Source organism: Rousettus aegyptiacus, unplaced genomic scaffold (assembly GCF_014176215.1).
Source record: "Rousettus aegyptiacus isolate mRouAeg1 unplaced genomic scaffold, mRouAeg1.p scaffold_m13_p_2, whole genome shotgun sequence".
In the NCBI taxonomy this organism is placed as follows: domain Eukaryota; kingdom Metazoa; phylum Chordata; class Mammalia; order Chiroptera; family Pteropodidae; genus Rousettus; species Rousettus aegyptiacus.
The window spans coordinates 141525927-141544257 of record NW_023416295.1 but is presented as its reverse complement, the minus strand read 5'-3'; the positions used below and the strand labels follow the sequence as shown (position 1 = coordinate 141544257).

At 33.3% G+C, this 18331-nt stretch overlaps 1 protein-coding gene across 1 annotated transcript in view; it reads right to left on the bottom strand.

Moving 5' to 3' along the window:
- Window positions 1-14261, bottom strand: part of ERGIC2 (ERGIC and golgi 2) — a 39960-nt gene extending 25699 nt beyond the window's left edge. Inside the window, exons 1-5 of the mRNA XM_016152028.2 lie at window positions 14135-14261; window positions 5795-5934; window positions 4255-4363; window positions 2328-2374; window positions 800-870 (exon numbers count right to left, since the gene is read on the bottom strand). Of these exons, the coding sequence (XP_016007514.1) occupies window positions 800-870; window positions 2328-2374; window positions 4255-4363; window positions 5795-5900 (333 nt within the window). The 5' untranslated portion in view covers window positions 5901-5934; window positions 14135-14261. The remainder of the gene's footprint in view (window positions 1-799; window positions 871-2327; window positions 2375-4254; window positions 4364-5794; window positions 5935-14134) is intronic.
- Window positions 14262-18331: the final 4070 nt, after the last annotated feature.

Here is an 18331-nt window from a genome sequence, read left to right as displayed (position 1 = left end):
CTTTGCAATTTTGTTTAAAGAACAGTTTGCAAAGGTCAATGGTCAACAAAAAAACCCACAAGAATGCATAGTAAACCTTAAGCACCACAATGCCAACAGAGCAGTCAGCAAATCAAAGCAGGTGGATAAAGTTCCATGCTTTATTCTTTATAGATTCTTTAGGGCTAGTTCTCTGGTCATGACTTGTTATCATCAGCCCTTGTAATGTGATACCTGCCCCTGTAACGTGATGATATTTTCTCACAAATCAATTATAGTATACACAAATTATGCTATGAAAATAAGAGAATGTCAGTATTTCAGTAAGTTTGGGAAATAAAGGTATGAAAGTGAGAGAAAAAAGTAAATACATATAATATTTCTCTTAGATACTACTTCATTCTTGATTAGGATAAGAGAAGTACAGCTCAAAAAATTTTAAATACCTAAATTTGGTAATATTGGACTACAAAGAGGACACAACATTTCTATATTATTAGAGGAAAAGAAGAAAATGTCATCACTATAACAACTATAATAGAAAAGGAAACTTAGAAAGCATTGACAAAAAATACAAAACTAAGGTTATAAAACAGATATTGGATGCCTATTCAAAATGCTAATAATGGTTATCTCAAAGCTTTGGCATTAGAACCAACCTTTACCTTCCGTACTTTTACAAAGAATATGGATTACTTTTGAATTAAGAAAATCTACTTTAAAACTAGCTGAGACAAAAAAATCAGATAACAAAACTGTTTTCGAGGAAACAATTTCTCAAAGCACATTAGTAAAAAAAAAAAATATGAATCAAACTTACTGGTTCATAAACCAGACCATCTGCAGATGCAACCATTGTTTCTGCTAAATCCAATACATCTGCTCCAACATCTGCACAAAAAAATTAGAAGTTTTAATTTCTATGCTAAGAGCCAAACTACAGCTGATGTAAACTAACATATTTGTTACATTGCTTATTTTTTCAAAAGATAAAACAGTAGCATTATATAGTTTTGGTAGAGATTATTCCAAGAATTAATGCTTTTTCTACTTCTTGCTCAGTAAAAAAGATGACTTAGAATCTCATGGTAAAAAGCATAAACTGTACCGTATTGAAAAGTTTTGTAAAAATTGACAAGAACCTAATCACAAGTACTAAATGTCTGCTAAACATAATATTAATTACAAGAATTATTTTTAGAGATTAAAAGACAACTTAAAGCAAAGCTACTGATGACTTTTAAAAATCAACCAATAGAAAAAGTCTATTTTGAAAAGGCTAAAAATTTAATGGTATTCAAACATCTAAAGTAAGGTAAAATATGACATTTAGTATTAATACTAGCTCATAATTTAGATACAAAGTATTTATTTTCTTTAAAAACCACAAACATAAGGAAAAATAAATAGAAAAGGAAAAGAGATTTAAAGTTGTTCTGAGATGAAATCACCCAGAAATAAATTTTCTTAATTGGATAATACTATTTCACACTTTAAAAAATTTTGTCAACTACTAAATTCTTGGTCTCTAATTTCGAGCAGTAATTTAAAAGGTAACTTTCATGAAAAAGCATCTTCATTTTTGATAGTAATACTAATTCAAGCATTATCTGGCATATTAACAGTTTTTTTCACTTTTACCAATATAATCAAGTGAAGGCAGTGAAGGAAACAGAAAAGAGTAACATAACTATTAACTTAAAAGATTTGGATTTGTATTTTAAATACTAGAGTAAAAACAAAGGGTGGTAAACTAACAGAGTTAAACAGGATATGTTTGTGGAACATGGGTATAAAAACTGGTACTCCAAAGGAGAAAGAAGTAAAGGATATACAGAAACTAAAACTCTGGATTCACAAAAATTTCTTCCAATTTCTTTTATTTTAATTATAGTAAAGTGACAGTTAAATCCCTTCTTTTTATGGAGAAGAAGTTTAAGAATATAAGCTGGGGAGAAAAACGACTTGCATTATTAAATAACAGTGCAATAGTTTTTTAAGACACCCCATAGGGAAAATAGTGTTAAAAAACCACCGGTGGTTTTCACTTTTTACCAGCAATTGTTTAAACTAGCAATCCTCAATCTTTTTGGCACCAGGGACTGGTGCTTGTATGAGACTATAATGCCTGATGATCTGAGGTAGAGCTGAGGCAGTGATGCTAATTAGCGTTGGGGAGCAGCCGCAAATACAGATGAAGCTTCACTTGCTTGCCCATCACTCATCTTCTGCTGTGCAGCCAGGTTCCTAACAGGCCACAGACAGATACCAGTCTGCGGCATGGAGGTTGGGGACCCCGGTTTAAATCATAGGTATATATGAATTCATCAAGTTAAAGATGTACTTACACTGACACTTCATGGCAACAGTAATATCTATATTGATTCTCAATTTGCTACAAGACAAAAAGAAAACATTAGTACTTACCAATTATTCAAAAAAACATTAGAAGTATAAATCAATTGATATATGAAAAACTTGGATCTCAAGAAAAATAAAATAAGCTAATTAGAACTTGGATATCAATTCTCCTTTTCACTTTAAAAGTGAAAGTTTATTTTGCGATCATTCCAAAAGCCTTTCTGATTTCATGTTTTTAATATAGCATCCTTTGATTAATGGCAACTCTATAATTAATAATACGAAGCAACTTAGAAAAAAGCCTTAACTTTTGTTTACATTAACCTTATGTAGAATATTCATTTAAAACTTTCAAAAGTAAGAGTTAGGAATTGCAAGACTTTCTCCTCTATTCATCAAATAAATACCATACAGCATTATGCCTGATTCCCTACAAACATCTTCTTTATTCTTTATCATGGACCTATAAAGTGGATAGCTTCACAATTTTGTAGATCGCCAATGGTGTTCAGGGAAGTGTAAATATAAGGCTTAAAATCACATAACCATTGAAATAGCATATTGGAAACTAGATTTGTGTGAGTCGGGATAAATGCAACCAAACGGCCAGAAAACAAAAAGGGGGTGGGTAGAGGGGGGTGCTTCTGATGCTTAAAGTTTTGCATGGCCTTTTTAAAAGGCTCAACTTTTTAATGCCTTTTCAAATAATGAGTTAAAATTGAATTAACTTTCAAATATTAGACTTAATTAAGCACCACGAATAACTGAATGAGTACAATCGATCAGTCTTGTCTTATGCTTCCTATCAACACTTTTTTCACTCTTAATAATATGCTTTGGGTTTCAACAGGAATTACAGATTTACAGAGTTTCATGGAGTCTTAAAGTTGTCTAGAGCTCAAACTGTACTCCAAGTAACCCTGGGGTTTAGGCACAGGAGATGCTGTAGCAACCAGAGGATAAGACCAAGTAGACAGGCTTCTGAGAATCCCCACTACTTTTATGTGGTGAACTATGTAAGATTCCATTGGGGAAAAAAACAAAAAGTGTTTCACTGGTACTAAAAACAAACAAAATAAGAAAAACAACATATTTTTTTGAAAACTAATGTTATCAAGAGTAATAGTCATGTTATAATGGAGAAATTGAAAACCAAAAGAAGTCAGTTGTGTGACTTACCCAAGGTTACAAAGCAATTTATATTGACTTACTTCTCATTAGCAACATAAGGAATGTACTATAATTATTATCTCCATTTAATATAAAAGGAAATGAAAACACATGTAGATATAGATTTAGTAACTTCCCTAAAGTCACGTAGCTAGTAAATGGCAAAGCTGGGATTGGAATTGAAAAGTAAATGTCTCCTCCTGTCAAATACAATCTTAATATTATAAACTTGTTATATTTGATCAGTTAAAAAATCCAAATAATATAAAGTATATTCTGTCTCCTAATTATAGTACTAAATTTTCGAGTTTTAAGTGATGTTATTTACATTAAAATTTAGTTTAGATATAATTTACAAAATTCAAGTTATAAGCATATACAATGTATCTTTAGACTATTTTCTAGCTCACACAAATCGGTAAGGTATGTTAAAATCAAGAGTAAAGTTTCAAAACGTTAAACAAGTCCCACTATTTCAACATCTAAGAAAAAACATATTATGTTCTCTTAACCTTTTTAAACAGTGTATTAAATCAGAGAACCACTCTTTTATAATTTATTCAGTATTCAAGGGATTCTAAAATGTTTCACCTGGTGCATGTAATTGATGAGACTTAATCAGAACTACTTCTTCAGAACAAAAACAAACTAACTATAAAAGGTTGGACTTAAAAAAATAAATAGATATGCTACCTTTAAAACAATTTGCATCTAAAGGCATTTCAAGAAGGAAAAAATAGTTACCTAGAAAAATCCTTGTCTACTTCATATTCATACTTCATCCAAGTATCTTGATATACTGAAAATTCCATTATGGTTAATAAAGCCATAGTGGTAAATGCTATCAGAGAAACTAAGAAATAAAACAGATAAACAAACAGAATTAAAACAATTTTAAAAAGTTAAACAGGAAACTATTTTAAGTGATATTAAGTTATCAAAGAATGCCTTAATATGACTGCCATGTGAATGAATACTATAAAAGGTTTTTCTTGAAGTGTTCTTTATAGATTTTTTCTAAAATAGCCCAGAAAAGATGAATACAAAAATTAACAAAAATATCTGTCCTATTGAGAAAGTATTTTATTTCTTCAAAGTGAAGAACACCACTCACAAAATAGATTTGCAAAATTTTATGACACAAAACTTTTACTTTCTTACATAGCAGTGTCACGAATAATCAAAGTAAGCATAAATTTTACAATACAAATTTGAAAATAGTCCCCTTACAACTAAACACGTATCTGTGCTTGCAGCCCAGTTAAAAAAAAAAAAAAAAAAAGGGAGAGGGGGAACAGCCTAATATTTTAGATACTGAGAAGCCACAAGAACCTATGCACCAGAAACTCAAACAACATCTCCAAATTGTTAATAAAACTCTCATCTACTTTGGAATCTCCTAAACATATCATGTCATTTATCAAATATCTGACAAAAAGATAAGAACTATCATATACTAAGACAAAACACCCTTAAATGGATAGTGGAAGAAGAACTTGCACTATTTTTTTTAACAAATTTAATCACAAGAGATTAGAAATAGTAAGTAACTTAGCACACATTTTACCAAATGAATGTCAATCTCATGTGAAACATTTTATTAGCACTTCATAGAGAAATAATTGTAAATACTGTTATTATTTCATTATTTATTTAACAAATATTTCTATATATACCAGGTACTACTCTAAGAATTTTATAAATACTTATTTAATCGCTACCACAATCCTATCAGGTAAATACTGATATTATCCCCATTTCCTGAAAGAAGAAACTAAAGCAGAGACAGATTGATTAACTTCCTCAAGGTCAAGTTGTTAGGAAGAAGAAGAGGTAAGATTTAAATTGAGACAGTCTGGTTCCAAAGTCTCCAGTAATATGAAATTTAGTATTTTTATTATAATGTTTAAACTGATTTATTCTTAGCCAAATAGTACCGAGGCAGTTTCATATTATTAAATACTTTCTTCCAAGTTCAATTGTATTTATATATAATAACCTTATTAATATAATATATATAACTTAACAGCAAAACAGTTAAAGTGATTTGTTTAGTAATGTTTTAAAAAACACTGTTAAATGCACATACTGCACTGAGTTAGATGTCAAAGAATATGTATAATAAAATTAGAGCAAACAGTGTGACATGGGAACAGACCAGTTGCAAAATTACTGCACAATTCATTAATGAGTTCTTTCTCATGGTTACATTTCTGTATGTTGCAAACTGGATCACTCAGAAGTTGTACTTAATGAAAAAATTTTAATGTGAATTAACACTCACCTGTACCCCCACTGGCTGAAGTCTCTACATAGCTGTCCGGAACCTTTGGAAAGGCATCCAACTCTTTAACCAAACTTAAGGTTTTCTTCCGATTCAGTCGCCTCATCTTCAGGAAAACCTTCTACTTTTATATAGTCATACTACAGAATAAAAAATGAATAAATGAATCCTCTAAAAATATTAAAAAGGTTTCTTTTAGTTTTAGATAACTAATCAATGTCTTTGGAACAACTTAACATTCTCATTCCTCCTTGAGAAAAAAAAAAGCTTAACACTTATTCACACATCTCTTTTCTCCACTCTCACCCTGACAAAAAGTACTAAGGAAAGGCAATTTATATATACGATCACATGAAACAGTAATAAATAAATAAATAAATAAATAAATAAATAAATAAAATGTGAAATGGAAGTCAATCACATTTGTAATATTTAAATATAAAAGTTAAAATAATTTTTCTCCTATTAAATTTACAAATGTATAAAAATAATACATCCCCACTAATAAATGACAATGAAGTACAATAGGCATGGTCATACATTGCTAACAAGAATATAAATATTCACCACTCCCTTTTTGACTAAGTTCTTTTTAGGAATGTATCTTAAAGCGATAATCTGATTTGTTTATAAAACTGGATTATAGGAATATTTTTCATATTGTTATTTTTATTGAAGATAGAAACAAACTACCAGTACCCAATATAAAAATTATGGTGAATTAAAAATTAACCTATGTAAGCAGTAAAATTCTTATAAAAAAAATTTAATGACATAAGAAAATGTTAATATATTAAGACTAGAAGGTTATATGAGTCTTGTTTTACAGAAGACAGAGAAAAAGACATTCAAGAAACAAACTGAAAGTCTACACAGAAAAATGTTAAAAGTAGATCATTGGAGGATTTTAATTGTCTTCTTCATAAAATGCTGGACTTACCAAATTATCTATTTTTACAATAAATATTTAAAAATTGACTGCTTGCTATTCTTTTTGATCAGTATGCCAACTACATCAAAAATTTATGAAGCCATAAAAATAACTGAATTCTCAAATATTTATGTAATTTTATAGCTGATTTACATAAATGCTATAGGTGATACTGCAAAGTATTATCAGAAATTGTATTAATAAAGCTGTATTAATAAAATAAATATTTAATATAATAAATCAAATGGTTGCAGAAGCCTTTAAAAGAAAAAAAAATGTATCTAGAATAAAAAGCAGAAAGACCTGTCTAAAATCCAATGGGTAAAATTAATTTAGAAATAATAGGCCAAAAAAGGGGCATTCTAGAGAAAAAGGACAGAGAAGTAAAAACTGGCAGCAATCACGAACACTATCAAAAATAGAGCAGGCCCTAACCAAAAATACTGCTGGTCAGTCCATGAGGGAGCTACTGTCCTAAAGTGAAGTTGTATGCATTAATAGGTTGATTTCATTTGCCATTAAAAACATCCAACTAACTCTCCTTGCTGATTCCATGCTCACAAAATCGACTTCGGATTATAATTTTGTTTCTCATGTATACGGTTTTCCTAAGGAAAACAAAAAAAAAACATGTAGACAAAACACGATATTTTTTAATCCCCAGAACAGTTATAAAACTGGTATTCTCATTTGTATATTAAGCTTCTGAGTGTTTGTTAAGCAATAGCCATTCTTCTTCCTAAATTTGTTCAACTGAAAGAATAATCAAATTTATTTTCTGTACCTGCTTAGTAATAACTGCACCAATATTGATCCATCTTCAGTCTTTCAATTGCTATTCATTCTTTTCTACTGAAGTTAATTTAAATATTATCTATGTTCGATCCTCTTATCTTTAAAACAAAACTCTACTAAAGGTTAAGTCCAACCTCAACTATAGATCTCTGGTTGCACACCAATAGACAAACTTAAAAGAATGAGTTGTCTCCACTCAACTACTCTGAGTACTTCCTCACCACAGGCTCAGCTCTTAACTAAATCTCTCTCAGCGAGGTCATTAACAACTTCCTTAGTACTAAATCCAATGGATACCTTTAGTCCTATGTAATTTTGACTCTGAAAAAATACACTGTTTATCATCCCTTTTTCTTTCTGAAACACACTCTTAGCTTTGCACAAGTGTGTTAGTACACTGATTTTCATTCACCTCTTAGATCTCTAGCTTACTTTGCAGATTCTTCCTCTCAGATTCTGCACAAGGCCTTCCACCCAACGACCACACTTTCCCCAAGCCATCTCCCATTCCTTCAATTTCCATCTACATGTTGATTCCTCCCAAATCTTTATTACCAGTCCGAAGACTTCTGCAGACAGTTTCTTGCCTTCTATTACATTTTCACAGGGTCATCCCAGACAATTCAGACTCAACTCCAAAAGTGAATACTTCACTCTACCAAACCTGTTTCTCCCGTATCCCTGTATTAGTTATTGATGACTCTATATAATCAAAGGCACAAGCCAAAAACACAGGTTACATTCTTAGAATTAAGTTCTTCCTAAATTTCTCTCGAATCTGTCGTCTCTTTTCAGGCCCACTAAGAAGTTTCTTACTAGGACCCTGGTCCCCACTGTCACAATCTACCTCTGCGTTGCTTCAACAACTTCCAATCTTCAATCTTTTAATTCTCTCTCCATATTACAACCAATAACCTTTCTAATACATAAAACTAATCATATAAATTTTTCTTTAAAATCTTGTAAAGGTTCCCATTATATGTGAAAAGTCTGGACTTTATCCTAACATGGTTTACAAAGCCATCAAAATTTAGGTCCTGCTTGCCTCTCTCCAAATCCGGTCCCTCAAAGTTTCAATTACAGCCATATTGAATCACTTTCTCATCCTTAAACAAATTGTTCTTCTGCCAGAAATATCTCTTCTCCCTCTCCTCTACCTCTACATTGGGTTAGCTCCTACTTACTCTTCAAGTCTCAGTCTAGACATCTCTTGAGAGGGCGGAAGGGGAAACTTCTATTATTACAAACATACTAGTTACAGTATGTGCTCCTAGAACACTCTTTCCAAGTGCTTGTTTAATTTTCTGTTTTCTCCACTGTACTGTTACGATAGGAACTTTGTCTAACTCTATCTTTTAATCTCTAGTGCCTGGCATAGCAGGTATTTGGTAAATATTCGTGGGGGAAAAAAAAAAAGAATTTTCCTCAGAAACACCCATGGTAACAGCTTTCCAGTCAAAACTGTTAAACTTAGATAAGTAAATACATAAAAATATAAGATCCACAAAGAGAAGGACTTTTCTGTTTTGTTCCCTATAGTATCCCTAGAACCTAGTACAGTGACTGGCATATAATAGGTATAGTATTGTTGAGTAAATGAATAAAACTGTTAATTTTACTTCCTAAATTTTCCATATTTTATAAATGCTTTTTAAAAAATTATATATTAACATAAAGATTTGGCAAGCAGCTAGTTTTATAAATCCTCTAACAATTCATACAGCCATCATCATAATAAAAACATATACTACACAGAATTATGGCCTTTCATATTATGTGCTAGTCATTATTTGAAGCACTTTATATATTAATTCATTTAATCCTCTAAATGACTCTATGAAGTAGATACCATTTTTATTCTCATTTATAGATAAGGATACTGAGACACAGAAAAGTCAAGTAATTTTTGCAGGGCCACACAGCAGGTGGTAGAACCTGGATTTGATCACAAGCGGCTTGGCTCCAGAGTCCATACTCCAAACTACAGTGTACACTGCCTCTCATTTTGGAACCATTTATCATCATGTACCTCTGGGTATATTTATATGATTTCTTTAATGACTTCAGCATCCATCTGGATCACAATATGCTTCTCTTCTTCCCCATTCCATCACCATCCTTTGGAACTCAGGACCCTGTGACACTCATCCTATGGCATTCATTCACAATGAAAAACCTTTTACCATGTTAGATTAACATATCTTCTACTCCAGTGACCTCCATCTTAATACTATGAAAAGCCTCACACTAGCCAGGCCATGTTTTGGCTCCTCTTAACTTTTAAAATTGTTCCACCTCTAAAATCCAAGACACTAATTTTCCTTTCTGAGAAGGCCCTATTATACTTCCAGCTGTTTAACTGCCTAAGTCAGAATCAGCTCTTCATCGTTCTCAATCTCTTGGACTCACTGCCCCCTGACCCCCGCCCCAATTATCCAGTTCCATTTTGCCATTCCTATTCTATCTGCCTCTCCATCCAGTTTAATCAGCCATTTTCAAAGACGCATTTAGAAATTGCCTACGTCAGTGGTTTCCAGAAGTCACTGCCATTCTGTAACAAAATTTTCCAGTCTACCTAAATGAAAAAATCCAAGGACAATATAGGAATTAAGTTAAATTTATTCTATTAAAAAATCTGTCCTTTATTCTGAAATTTCCATGCCTTTTTTTTAAAGTGTCAAAATACATTTTCTCTTATGAAATGATAAAAGTGGATCAGAGAGGTTTTTTGTTTTGTTTAGGATATCCTTCTTTAAAACAAACAAACAAACCCCTGCAATTCTATGTCTGTCCTCCAAACCAGCCCTTTTTCCTCTTTTTTTCTATACACGTTTTGTACTGGTCAACAAAATCTAAACATTTAGAAGCCACTGCACTAGATTCCTTTGCCCACTGGTTGGTGCTACTCTTCATACTTTGACAATCTCCAGTACCATAACTGTTTCCTCAGATTTCTCTCCTAAACTATCACGTATAGTAAAAAATATATAATAAAATTTTTAAAAAGCTCCAGGAAGTCACTAACAGTTGAGATTAACACAATGCTTTGAAAAACAGAATAATAAGAAACCACCTTTCATGCTGGAACATAGGACACGCACTGTCAACACTCAATCTAAGTAACATTAAACAACCCATATTTCATCACTGTGTCCATTTGAATATAATGTGACTACAAGATGTTTTGCCAAAATTAAAATATAGAATTCATGACATTTTTAATTGTCTGTCTGATTAAGTTTAATTCTTCTCCAAACAAAAATGGAGACACAATTTATCTCATGTGACCCATGAGCTAACTTCTATTTTCAAAATATATTTGGCAATATGAGAAATATTTAATTAGTTAATACATATGGCCATGTTGTGGGTTGAACTGTGTTCCCCAAAAGGATATATTGAAGTCATAACCCCTGATATCTGTGAATGGGCCATATTTGGAAATATTTGGGTCTTTGGAGATGTAGATAAGATCATACTGGATTAGGGTGGTCCAAAATCCAATGACTGGTGTCCTTCCTAAGAAAGCCATGTGAAGACACACAAGAAAGAATGTCATGTGAAGACAGAGGCTGAAATTAGTATGATACACTACAAGCCAAGGAGCACCAAGGATTGCCCAGATGCTAGAAGAGGTAAAGAAGGATTCTTTCCTAGAGCCATCAAAGAGGGCATGGCATTACTAACACCTTAATTTCAGTATGCAAGCCTCCAGAACTGTAAGAGAATAAATTTCTATTTTTTACACTATGTAGTTTATAGTAATTTGTTACAGTAGCTCTTTAAAACTAATACGAGGCTTTAATAAAAACATGAAAAGTGATAGAAAAAATATTATCCAGGTTCAGTTATCACTGAACTTCAGAGGCAAAAAAGCAAAACTATAACTCATCTTTAATTTTAAATGACTTAATTATATTGCAGAATTTGTACAAGTTAAATGTTATGTTTTTAAAATTGTTTACCATAATTCAAGCAAGTCTAATGACCTTCTAAGTAATTAAAAGGTTTGCTTGGAAGCTAAGTAAAACATATACATATTAAGTTTTGTGATCAGAAAAATTTGGGTTACCATATGGGCACTTATTAGCTGTGTGACAAATTTAGGAAAGATCCTCAATTTCTCAGAATCCTCTATTATTATTTTATTTTAAAAAGAGGGAGAGGGTCAAAATGACTACCTCATTTTTATTCAAGATAAAAATGAGTCATTTGATAAATGTGTTTCTAATTTTCGAAAGAAATGTGCAGATTTGTAGGATATTTGAGAATTATATTAAAGTCTTTGAGGAAAGTGGAAATATGTGAAATTAGTAATAATATGAATAGATTGAGGATGACAGATTGATAGAATAAAATTAAGGGAAGACACTGTGGAGTGTTGACAATACAACAATTTGTAAGTGCCTAGTAGCAATGTGAAGCAAGGACGAAAGTAATCCTCAAAGAATGGCTTGACTATAGCAACTACTCAATAAGAGGATACAAAACTGAAGTAAAGAGGTATAAAGAAAGTGTGAGGGAAAGGTCAGGCACACGTGAATTAAATTTACAATAAAATTAATGTCCTCAAAAGTAAGGAGAATGGGTCTATGGCCATGCTACCTTGAACAAGCCCCATCTCGTCTGATCTTAGAAGCTAAGTAGGGTTGGGCCTAGTTAATACCTGGATGGGAGACCACCTAGAAAAACCAGGTGCTGTAGGCGTAAAAAATAAAATATAATAAGGGATCGTAAGCTGACAAGGTCCTTGCAATCTGTGAGGTCAACCAAGGGCTGCCTCACCTAAAAAAAAAAAAAAAAAAAAAAAAATGTAAGGAGAATGGGTTAACAAGGCACCTAAGGCAGAACTGACCTAGATTGCGGTAAGACTGTATGGAATAGTAGAAAGGAGGAATTTGTATCTTAGAGAGGATAATAGCTTTAAAAAGCAAGTAAATGGAAGACAGAGTTTAAAGACATTTTAACCCTATAAAATGAAGAGGGGTTAATTAATTTAGGGATCAGAAAAAAATAATTTAAAAAAATGTCTTCTTCAGTCAGTATTTTAACTAAGTACCAAGGCAACATTTTGTGAGTAACCACAAAAGATAGAAACCAAAAATTAAAAAGTAACAAGAGCTAACATATAATGAATGCTAACTGAATGACAGGCATTGTTCTAAGTGCTTTCATTATTTTAACTCACTTAACCCTCACCAATCATCTTATGAATTAGGCTTTATTATTATTCTCATTTTGCAGATAAAGAAACTAAGGCACAAACAGGTTAATTTGCCCATCATGACATTTAAGAAACTGAATCAGAATACTGAAAATCTGTTAAACAGGTTTAGTAGCAGGAATAGGCTGCCTAAAAATAACTTCTATTAAAAATGTTTCACTATTTTTTCCAATTAAATCACTAACCCCCAAGTAAATAAATCTATTTTTTTCTAATCTTTTGTTGTTGTTATCCAGACTAGGTCTGACTTCCTTTTAGAGATCTTTCAAGCTTTATGTATTTTATGATTTGTACCCTTGAGCCATCATAATACTCAGTAGTGTAGTAAAGTTTATTCTCAAAAAAAACCTCTTCCCCTCCCAAGTGAAATTTTTTTCTCATGTTTTTCCCCTAACTGGAATAACTGCATCAACTTAAAAATATCAATTATCCAATTAAATAAACTAGCACAGGTCCTGAATTCTTCAGTGAACACGCCTGACTCGTTCCTTTTTAATGACTGTGTACTAACTAGAGTTCAATGTATCAGGCAAGGCAATTACTTGAAATACTTAAGTACAACTTCAAACAAATGAATAAATCGTTTTTAACTCTATCTTTAACTGCTTCCAGTCTTGCAACATTTTAACGGATATGTAACTTTGCATTGTTTCCAGGGCACTAAATCCTAAATTTAAAAAGTTACTTAAACGTGTTTTCTCAAACCATGACCTTTCAACTCTATATCCTACCTTTACCCAAGGCTAATGTCTACCACTAGTTGACAAGTTACCTTTCAAGGGTTTCTTAACCCTTGAGGGTTTAAGAAAGGTAGTGACACTCGGACCTGTCTCTCCTGTAACAGCTCACCCCGCCCTGCCCCTTTAACATTTTCTCAAGCGGCATGCGAAACTCTCCTTCCAAGCGAGGCCAAGACCTCAGTCTTTCCTTAAAAGAGAGAGCAACTTGCTGCCAAGAATTTAGTATTTTTCTGAATGGTGGTGGGGAGCCAGACACCCGGGAGTATTGAGACACAATCCGGATGGTCTTCACAACACCGGACCCTCCTCTCCTGCAAACAGGAGGAGCCACAGGGGCACCAGGCATTGTGAGAAGCAATGCTTCAGGGTCAGCAGCTATCGGGGGAAGCACCCAAACTCCTTTAAGTTGCTAGATAGAGCAGAGAAACCGGAAAACGGAGACTGGAGCTATCAGGAGCAGCGCTGCCCAGGGTCCTGCCAGTAACGCCCCCGGGGGAGGTGGAGCGGCTCCCCGGTCCGGCCCGCTCTCTAGACGAGCGTGATAAAGACAGGGAGCCAACCCCATGGCATCTCCCCTTAACCACATTCATGGCCTGAAGTGTCCTGGAACCACCGAAGGAACAATACCCGGCACGGTTTCAATATCTTACCTTCTGTTTCGGTCCCAGCCGACCGCCATGTTTCACAGAAGCCCGGGCCGCCCGGGCTCCCGTTTACCAGGAAATATCGCGAGAACAAAAGTGACTACCACTACTGAATATGTCAGTGGAAACAACGTAGAGTTCTCGCGATATGCCCTTTGCTGACGAAGTGCTTTGTGAATCAAGAGGCGTGGTCAAGATAAAGGGGGCGGGACTAAATTGAACAGAAGTTAGGATTTATTTTAGGTGTAACCTAACGGCCAGTGAGGAATCAGCTTCTCCGGGAAGGGATAGATTGCTTTCTTTGACTAATACTTAAAGACCACCACAGAACAAATCCCAACTCATATCGTACGTCATTACTGAGAAACTTGCGAGCTGGAATTATCATTTGCAACCCTAATGCATTTCACTTATCCAAACTCTGCACCACGTTTTGTGCCTTGTCTTTGCCTTTTCATTTTCTACCGTTGAGAATAAACTTCCTTTTCCTGACATAGGTAACGCTTTTATTTGTTCAATGTTTTGTCTTCCTCATAGTAAACTCCATAAGAAAGCACATTTGTCTTCCTCACCTTTATGTTGCCAATACTTACGTGCACTCAAATATTTGCTGAGAAAAATCAATACTTCATTTATCAGTTCTTTACTCTTCATAGTATAAGAGGTAATGGAGGGGACTTGGGGAAGAAGGGTTAAATGGGAACTACCTGAGAGTAAGCACAACTGTTACATTTCCCAAACATCGAAATTTTAATTTTCTAATTGACCAAAAGTCTTGCAAAGGTATAATGACGACTAGAGGCGCTGTTTTTTCTAGTAAGCACTGTTTTATGTATATGCTTTACTTGCCTTATCTCATTTAATCTTTACAACCAACCATGTAAGATACCATTATTTACCTGTTTAATAAATAAGGAAATTGAATCAACTGGCAGTTAAGTGATTCAAAGTCAGCTGGGAGAGGCAGAGAAATCTTGACCACAACACTGAACTGCCCTTGAGAGGAGCAAATCACATAGTTTTACTTAGTGAATTAATGTTTATTGAAATATTAAATTTCACTAAATTGAAACCATCCTAGAAAATGAGCAGGTATAAGAGTTTCCACTGGTGTAATTTCAACACTTTCATGTCAGGGTTAGTCCAAAAACTTTAAATCAACTTTAAGTTGATTTATTTCTACCTCCGTCAAATTTTTAAGAACAAGCATAGTGTAGCGGTTAACATCACAGTTACTTGTGCCCTAATTCTTGGCTACAGCTTAGAGTGGGGGGAGGGGATATTGGAAAACTGAGTAGATAAATTGTTTTGTGAACAACTAAAATATCCTAAAATTTTATCTAAAAATTAAAAAATCTAGTGATAAGCCTGATAAATAATGTTTTAAATGTCTATTGCTCATTGAAATTGTAAAACTTACAAGGCCCTTCCATTTCTAACTGGGCTCAGAGCACTGTTTGTTCTTTGTGCGTAAAACTAAGAATTATATGGATTGAATAACATTTCCCTTCATATTTTCCAATGTTTACCAAACTAGAAAAATGGTAAAAGTATATGATGGTATTTAAATATGACATATACATGGTAAAATAGATAGAAACTTAATGATATTTCAATTATAAGTTCTCAAGAGGCATGAAACATTAACTTTCTGTGACCGATGTTTAATATTGAATGTATGTAACACCACATCCAAGCTCCTCAATACAAGCGTTGGGGGAAGTGACATTGAGTTTTTTAGCACTAACGAGAGACTAATTTTTCAGATATACTGTTATGTATTTCCTTTCTCATTTATAATACAATTCCCCCTGCTCTTTCCCGGTGATCATGCTTCTCCTCCAGAGATATATGTGATCCAGTTCCTGTAGGCTGAAATTCTAGTGAAGACCATTGGTGAGGTAGGATGGCAGTTACTGCTTCCTCAGCTCACAATACCAATGAACTTGAACTGCCCAGACTGGATGCACTACAGTGGTTCTCCAGAATCTCCCTGCAACTGGCAGAAAGAGTTCTGGCTCCATGATTCATGGCTAAAGCTAACCCTACCTGCAGGGGATGATCACACAGTGTATAAGTCATTCACTCATCTCTGATTTCTGCTCACACCAGCATAGGAAACCAGACTGAGGTAGCTAGCTGGCTGATGTTACAGGTATCTGAATCAGATCAAAATATACATTTTCAAAGAGCAGCTACTTTGAGATAAATTTGTTCAGTGCTAACAATATACTGTGTCATGCAGAAAGTTTCAAGGATGTGCTAAATATAATGACTGAAGATAGTTTTGAGTTACACAAAAACTATATTTTCAGTGCTACTAAAAATACCTAATTCATCTATGAAGTCAAACTATAAGAAATTACCATTTTCTTAGGTTAAAAACAGTTGAATATCATTAATTTCATAGTTTAATCAAGCAAATGAATGAGCAATTTCTTCTGAGAATTGAGTCTACTTCAAGTATCAAATTAACACAGCACATCAACTTAACAATGTACTTATTCTAACTTTTCATTTTAAAACTACCATACATTTATACCTCTTTATGGTCAGCAAACACCCATTCATGAGACACACCGAGAAGAATACAATGCTTCACTAATCAATGAAATCCTTGAATTACCCTGCATGAGGATGATCCTGCGGCGCCTCCACATATATCAGTATTTTTAATATCTAGTCCCTAGTAGCTTCGACTAGATGTACTACTGATCAGTGATACCTTTGTCTGCTGCACAATTTTAGAAAAGTTGTCTTCTAGTAGAAAAAGAATGAAAACACATACAACCTAAGCAAATGCTTTTAAAGGATAAACCAAAAACAGCCCAATATTATTGACAGACTCCAAGGATTAAATCCCACTCATTCTCTCCTCTCAGCACTGTACTGCTGTTTTTAGGTGATTTGTAAAAAACTGATATTACTCCACAGTGGCACAGAAAGAACAAAAACAAAACATTTTATGTGGAGTCTTTTGTCTTTAGGACAGTCTTTAGTTTACTGGATATTTGTAAATCATTAATTCATTTGTGGAATACAGTGGAAGTGAGACCAAAGTCATGGGTTTGATCTTTATATGGACTGGTTATTTTCACATAATCTTTTCACCTATTTACCATTTATACCAGCCTATCATTTCAGAAAATATGTCATATCTTTGGGAATAGGCTCATATCTTCAAGTATGGGCTTTCATAGTTGTGGTATCTATATTGTCGTAAAAACAAAATTGTTTGTATATGTTCACAGTGCATTTGGGGAGTAATTATATATAAATGGAATACATGAATACTTATTAGATTATAAAATCCCTAGATATTCACCAGCACAAGTTTTTACAAGTATCAATGACCTAGTATTAATGAACTAACATCAATAATATGATGGCCTAAAACTCAAGCTGTCACCCTTAGATCTATTATGAAAAAGACTTTTTCTATTATCATTCTTAGTTAAAAATACAGAAAATTGTAAATGAGTAGACAGTATACTTGGACTTTGCATGTATATGTTTGGAGTCTAATCTTGGAAGAGGTAGTAAATATACTCATGATGTGGTTCAGTTAGTCCCCATTCAGCAGTGATACATTTGGAAAGTGCATTTATTTTATCGTCTTTCCCTGGCAAACAGATAGGAGATACAAATTCTCCTAATTAAAAGGATGAGGGGGGAAAAGGCAATTATCATTTAGTCCATAGGATTGTTTGGTTTTCAGTGATAACTCTAGAAATATCTACTTTGACCTAAAAATAACCTTTTAAACTCTGTAATTTAATCAATAAGTCTTCCAGAAATGACAGCTATTAATTACTCAGAAGGGATCATCCCAATTTACACGTTACCACTTTGCTCCAGGTATTTCTATATCCTCCTAGGACAATAGAAATACATGCCCTGCACAAGATGTAGGCCTCCTGGTTTCTCCACAATCATTTAAATAAGGCATCTGCATGTGCCTCCAGGACATCACCTTGTTGACTTTGAGATGAGAATGGAAAATATAATTATCTTTTTTTTCTTTAAATATACTACATGAAGAGTGGGGAAAACCACATTTCTAGCAATTTAAACTTTTTAAGTACTCTTATAGCTAATAAATATTTTGATATTTAATTCATTTTTACAGGTGTATTATAAACAATATTGAAACATTATATATTTAAACATTCACATTTTCGCATCATCAAAATCTGTATATAC